This window comes from Hippocampus bargibanti, linkage group LG04 (genome assembly GCF_051943395.1).
Source record: "Hippocampus bargibanti isolate YZ-2025 linkage group LG04, ASM5194339v1, whole genome shotgun sequence".
In the NCBI taxonomy this organism is placed as follows: domain Eukaryota; kingdom Metazoa; phylum Chordata; class Actinopteri; order Syngnathiformes; family Syngnathidae; genus Hippocampus; species Hippocampus bargibanti.
This window is the reverse complement of record NC_142737.1, coordinates 592,833-599,876: the sequence shown is the minus strand read 5'-3', so window position 1 is coordinate 599,876 and position 7,044 is coordinate 592,833. Positions and strand designations below refer to the sequence as shown.

The 7,044-nt window shown below is 43.6% G+C and overlaps 1 protein-coding gene across 1 annotated transcript; it reads right to left on the bottom strand.

The window, feature by feature from the left end:
• Window positions 1-670: 670 nt before the first annotated feature.
• LOC148898602 (noelin-like) lies at window positions 671-6,650 on the bottom strand. The gene is made up of 6 exons (XM_088993340.1): window positions 6,363-6,650; window positions 6,093-6,275; window positions 5,869-6,024; window positions 4,798-5,017; window positions 4,618-4,724; window positions 671-3,219 (listed from the first exon to the last, which is right to left on the bottom strand). Exons 1-6 carry the CDS (start codon window positions 6,432-6,434, stop codon window positions 2,557-2,559), a joined length of 1,401 nt encoding a protein of 466 aa, XP_088849466.1. The 5' UTR covers window positions 6,435-6,650; the 3' UTR covers window positions 671-2,556.
• Between the last annotated feature and the right edge of the window lie 394 nt (window positions 6,651-7,044).

The following is a 7,044-nucleotide window of genomic DNA, read 5'->3' as shown; positions in this document are numbered from 1 at the left end:
AATGATGATAGTGATAATGATCATGATGATGATGATGATGATAATGAAAATGATTGATTATGATAACGATAATGATAACAATAACGAAAATGTTGATAATGATCGTGATAATGATGATGATAACAATAATGATAATTATAATGAAAATGATAAATGATGATAATGATCATGAAAATGATGATAACGATAATGAAAATGATAACCAAAATGGTGATAATGACAATGATGATAATGATAATGAAAAGGATGTTTATGATAACCATAATAAAAATGACAATGATAACGATAACGCGAACAAAAAATGATGATAATGATAACGAAAAAGAAAGTAATAATGATAATGAAAATGATAATGATAATGAAAACGAATGTGATAATGATAATACATATTATTTCTAAGCGCCTTTCAAAATTCTCAAGGTCACTTTGCAGTCACAAGATAAGTTTTTCTGTGGGTGAGCAGCGGCAGCCAGACGCGCCAGCGTTCACTCAACCCGGAGTAAGTCCAATAAATAAAAAGCTAGCTAGCTAGCTAGCTGGCTAATAAATAATAATAATAAATTTAATTTATAAGCACCTTTCAAAACGCTCAATGTCACTTTACAGTCACAGGTGTTCCTTGAAATGATTGTAAGAGTAATTACCCAAAAAGTAAATGTCAAGACAAATCCACAAAGAAGCCCATATTTATTTCTTTTGATTCTGACTTAATTTCCTACGTTGTCCAGTCAGTCAACTACGTGTCTATATATGCGCAAGTGTGCGAACCGAATTTCAGTGTGTGTACGTAAAGTTGACGTCACGTTCCACTTACAAAAAGGGACGATAAAAAATAGTATTGCTGCGAGCTGGCATGCAAACATGACCCGATCAGTCATGTGACCTCATGTGTTAAAATTAATAATAAAAAAAAGAATAATAATACAAAATGATGACGTGACAAATATTAATGTGACATTGCGACTTCATGTCTTATCGAGTGACGGCGGTCTGACGAGCCAAAAATCTTCTGATTCGGGAAAAGCATCAAATCAAGGACAAGCCGAGACCTGTTTCAGCCGATGATATCGTGCCATGGTGTGTAATTACATCATTGTATGACAGTGGTGAAGCATCAGGGCCTGCAAAGCCTTCTCTGCTGGCCTAAAAACATTCTGAATAACAGACTGATGTTAATTATATTTTGTCCATGAATTCTTACTAACTCATTCAATGCCATTCCCCAATTAGTTTTTTTTTCTTACTTGGGTGCAGATAAAGCACTGGCCAGACCTCTGGCAATGTTTTCTTTCATTCCACAGGAGTGAAGATTTCCCTTTGTTCCATGTTAGCGCTTTGTTACAGCTTCAGATGTTGTTGAAGCGCTATATAAATCAATATGCATGTATTGTATTGGCCTTTTGTACAGCCGCCCCCATTTCAAAGTCACATAACTCCAGACACATACCATTTAGGAATTAACTGTTATTTTCTGTTGATAGAAGAGGTGTCTTACGGTGAATTGAATGTTTAGGTAGCGCTAAAACTCAATATTGTGTGGTCTCTGGAATTCGAGTGACAATGACAAAAACCCTGGACACATTTTTTTGCACATCGTCTGGCAGTGAAAGAGTTAAATAATTCCAAATTCTCTTTCAGCTTACTCTCATTGTGTTTTCGTATTTAAGCATTTAGCCAATCACATTTCAGCTATTTCTTATTTGTTACCGAGGTCAGAAATCTACCTGGATGCCTTCACAAATAGTTCTGCAGGCGCTGTAGCGTCAAATTAGTGTCGCTAAAACTGTTTTGCTTTCACCAATCAGATTTCGCCTCAGGGACGCCAAGGCCTTCTCGCAGGCCTTGTATCCTGGCTAACGGTACCCTTTAGTGGACTCGTAGTCAATCACACCACACTTTTTAAGATGAGTCGCAGTCGTAGCTACAGTAAAGGTTGTATCGTCATCAAATAGCTATTAGATTGATTCAGAAGTAGCACTACTGAAGGCCTAGCTATGAAATGCACGGCTCGCCACTGTTGCATGCTGGACGTGGTAGTGTGTCACAAGATGGAGTGTTGAATAAAAACGAATGAAACATTCCGAAGTACAGCGATACCTTGGCTTACGAACTTAATTGGTTCTCAGACAGAGTGTGTAAGGCGAAAAGTGTGTATCCCAAAAAATAATTTCCCAGAGGAAAGCATTAAAATGAGAATAATCCGTTCCCAGCTCGCCATAAAACATCATTTTCTACTAAATAAGCCTTAAAACTACACAAAATATACCGTATTTGATGTATAATAAATGTGCTATGGTATTATAATGACAGAAATAAACTGTATCGTATAATGAAGTTGTTTTATTTACCTTTGTGATAGTCGTTGATGGAATGGAGTATGCCAAGGTAAAATTGTCATCAATTTAACGTTCGTAAAGCCAAGGGGTTCGTAAACCAAGGTATCACTGTACATGACAATGTCCAAACTGTCACAACGCCTTCCTGATTCCGCGCAAATGCAACGATGACGCCATCTTACGATGCCATGGAGTGACAGGATGCAGCCTCCTGACGCCATCACTGTATGATGTGGTAAAGCGTGACATTGTAGAGCACCTGTCGCCCGTTGTTCCAGGCGTAGAGCGCCCTGTCGCGCGGGTTATAGTCCAGCATGGAGATGTGTCCGTAGGTGTTAGCGAGGGGCACGTCGATGTACTCGTACGTGGACGAGTTGGTGGAGAAGGCGTAGTAGACCTTGGTGGCGCCGGAGTAGCCGTTGGTGACGTAGAGGGTGCCGCAGACCACGAAGGCCTCGCCGGCGCTGCGTTTGGGGTGGTTGGTGGTCCAGCTACGTAGCACTCGGAGGCTATCGGGGTCCAGCTGGCTCAGGACGATGTTGCCGGCGTTGTGATTGGTGGCGTAGACGGCCCACAGACCGCCCTCGTCCACCATCAGGTCGATGTCGGAGTGGCCGCCCCACGAGTAGTGGTACATGTTGTTGTAACCGGCAAAGTCCAGCTGGCGGGAGCGGCTGATGACCGACGACTTCAGGTCGAACTTGATCAGCGTGTGACTCTGGAACTTGTTGAAGTACAGCGAGCCGTTCAGGACCACCTGGCCCGTCCCGGACCACGGGTGAGGAAGGCGGTGCGACGTGAAGTTGTCCGTTGTCATGAAGGCCGACAGAGACTCGTACTCGCGCACGAAGCGGTTGTTGTGGTAGCCGTCCATGTACCATACCTGAGATGCACACACAAATAGCGCACCGCCTGCTTAAATGCTCACTCGCTACGCAAGGCTAGCTGTGTGCTACCATGCCAACATGGTCATGTGACCCCCCCCCCCACCCCCACCCACACACACAATATGATAAAATGCTAACTTGCTAACATTCTATCAACATGAAAATATGTCAAACTGCCAATTTGCACGTCACTATGCTAACATGCTAGCATATCATTTGATACTAACACACACACACTCGCGTACAACCATATGCGTGACTATGATTAAATGCCAACTTGCTAACATGCTATCTGTGTACACACCAACTTGAAAATATGTCTAACTCCCAATTAGCACGACACGCTGCTCACATGCTAGCATGTCATTTGATACTAATACACACACACACAGCGTGACTATGATGAAATGCTAACTTACTAACATGCTACGCATGACTATGATGAATTCCTAACTTGCTAACATGCTACGTATGACTATGATGAATTCCTAACTTGCTAACATGTAATTTGTCAACAGACAAACATGAAAATATGCCTAACTGCCAATTAGCACGCCACTTCGCTAACATGCTAGCATGTCATTTAATACTAACACACCCACACACACACGCATAGGTGACAATGATGAAATGCTAACATGCTAGCTGTCAACACACTAACACAGACAATATGTCTAACTGCCAATTAGCACACTACTATGTTAGCTAACACGCTAGCATATCATTTGCTATTATGTGACATGTTAATGATAATAATAACACATTTCATTCATAAGCGCCTTTCAAAACTCTCAAGGACACTTTACAGTCACAGATATTTTTTCTGGGGTGAGCAGCGGCAGCCACACGTGCCAGCGTTCACTCAACCCGGACCTAAAAATAAAAAAAACATTTAAATGATGTACAGTGATACCTCGGTTTTCAATCATAATCCACTCCAGAAACATGTTGAAAAACCACTTTGTCCAAAAACCGAAACATGACTTTCCATTATAATCAATGTAAAAAAAAAAAATCTGTTCCAAGTGTTAAAAAAAACTTTTACAAAGCACTTTTTAAACCATTTTACAGTCTCAAAAATGTTTCCATTTAGGACTAACTTAAAAATAATAATTATTTCTACGCATAATAACAATTTTATTTTAATGTTAATGTGCTAACATGCCAACATCCCGCAGGCCCAAAAGCTATTTTTTTTTAATAACGCGCCGGTTGGAAGCCTTCCCGACATCCAAATCACAACAAGGTGATTTTTAAGGAACTAGCTAGTCCCAGGATGTCGGATTTGGGCTACTCGGGCCCTTACTGTATACTGAAAGTGAATGAATGGAACATTCAAATTGTTCCGAAAGAAAGTGCAAGTTCTTGACGAGCTAGCGCTTCTCTCGACTTACTCTGTTGTCTCCGGCCGGCGCCATCGGGTCCGTCATCCAGGAGCCGAACCTGGACCCGGATGTCTTAATGGTGACGGGCTCGGCTATTCTGGTTAGCTTCCCGCAAGCTGGAAGGCAAACGTGAATGAGAAACAACGGCTAAAGCAACCGCTATGCTAATAGAACCAGTTTCTGGCTCACCGAGCCGCTGCATGCAGGCGCGCAGGCGCTCCTCCAGACCGGCCACGCGAACGTTCAGGTCCTGGTAGTCCACCGGAGCCACTCGGTCATGCAACTCGGCTAACGTCGCCGTCACGTTAGCCGCCTCCTCCTTAAAGCGTCGCACCAGGAGGGCGTCGGCCTTGTAGGCTTCCAACAGTGGGATGAGAGGACGCAGCTCCTCCATCTTGGCCTTCATGGCCTGAAACAACAACACATCAATATCATTTAAGAAGTCCAAGATGGCGCCCGAGTAGTCTTTTTGTTGTTTTTGTCTTGATTTTGTGTTTTCTTCTGTCACTTTGAGTTGTTGTGGGTCATGTGGAACAATACGGATTGTTTTTCAGCATACCGTTCTCCAAACAAGAAAATGGCAGCCGACTGTTTTTGTCCTCTATTCCCCACCCATCAGTCTTCGGTTAAAGCCACGTGATTGGTCAAGAACGCAGCAGTGAGGGGAGGTGGTTTCAACATTAAAGAGACAGGCAGGCGACAGTGAGAGAGTTTCAACTTTGAGAGTTCAAAGGCAGAGTGTAGACTGCAAGGTTAAAATATCCCATCAATCAGGCTCCACAAACATCTGTACACTTGATGCAAAAAGCTATCAACCCAGCTAAACAGAACACAATTGATGAGGAACTAGGTAAAATGATCGCAGAGATAGCACCAACAAGGGATCATTCCTCAAGATGGTGACAGAAGAAGGCTACGTTCCTCATCAAGCGTTTAATGCTGATGAAAACGGCCACTCCATTCCATCAACGACCATCACAAAGGTCAATAAAACGACTTTATTATACATGACAGTTTATTTCTTTAATTATAATACCACAGCACATTTATTATACAGAAAATAAGGTGTATTTTGTGTAGTCTTAAGGCTTAGAAAATTAGAAAATGATGTTTTATGGGGACCTGGGAACGGATTATTCTCATTGGAATGGTTTCCTATGGGAAATACATTTTTGGGATACACATACACACTGTCTGGGAACCAATTAAGTTCTTAAGCCAAGGTATTACTGTAACAATAGCGTTTTCAGGCGCGCTTACCTGGTAATTCCTGGCCTTAGTGCTCTCATGCCCCGCCTCCAACTCTTTAAACTTATTCTCCAAGCCTCTTAGCTCCGCCTCCATCTTCTCCACCACGCCGATATCCTGCCGACTGCGCCGTTCCAATTCCTCGATGGATCGACTCATATTGTGCACCTGCGACGTGAGCCGCGTGCTAACATTCCGCTCACTTACCCGCGTTTTTCCCACCCACCCGCCCTCACCTTATCCAGCAATTGTCGCACCTCCCTGCTGCGGGCGTCTCGGGAGCAGGCGCCGTTGAGGGGGGTGAGCAGCGTGCACACGCAACCGCCTCCCGAATCCTCGGCCGAGGTGAAAACCTGCCAACCGTCCCGATCCTGACCTCCGTCCGGAGCCTGCCAACCCTGGGGGGCCGCCGGACCCACCTTTGTTTACGTCGTGAAAGACCAAAAAATGCTTAGAGTCCGACAATAAAATTGCGCAGCAGAGATGGTGGCTAACGGGGGCGTTACCGGCGTGATGGCGGCCGCCAGGAGAAAGATGAGCAGAAAGGACTTGAGCGCATTGTCGTCTTCGGACTCCATCGTGGCTTCTGGTCAGGTCCTTCTTTCAGCTCCGTCGCCGCAAGCGGCAAACCTTCAACGCATCCTACACACACTGCGCGAAGGCGATGACGATGATGTCATCGTGTGACAATTGGGGGAGGAGTTATCGCCTGCAGCAGCAATTTCTCGTCTCTTCATCAAAAGCTTCCCACACAGGAAGGAGGCTGTCTCCATAGCAACCGCTGAGTGATCCTTCCAGAAGGATGCACACATTCAAGCTGACGCCGACACACACACACACACACACACACACACACACGGATAAACACAAATAACACACATACACAAATCCCAATCAAGGAAGTGAATATGACACCTTAATGGTGCGCTATATAAATAGCATTAGCGTCATTAGCAATTGGGTCAAAATGTATCACAAAAAAATGACGGTGTGATTTCATTGAGTGCAAACCTTCACAATAAAAGTAGCTGTGAAATCAGGTCCAATATATACAGTAAATAGCATCAGCGCCATTAGCAATTTGGTTAAAATGTATAACAAAAAAAATCTGAGATTTCACTGAGTGCAAACCTTCACAATAAAAGCACCAGTGAAATCAAAAAGGTCATAATATAAATAGCATCAGCG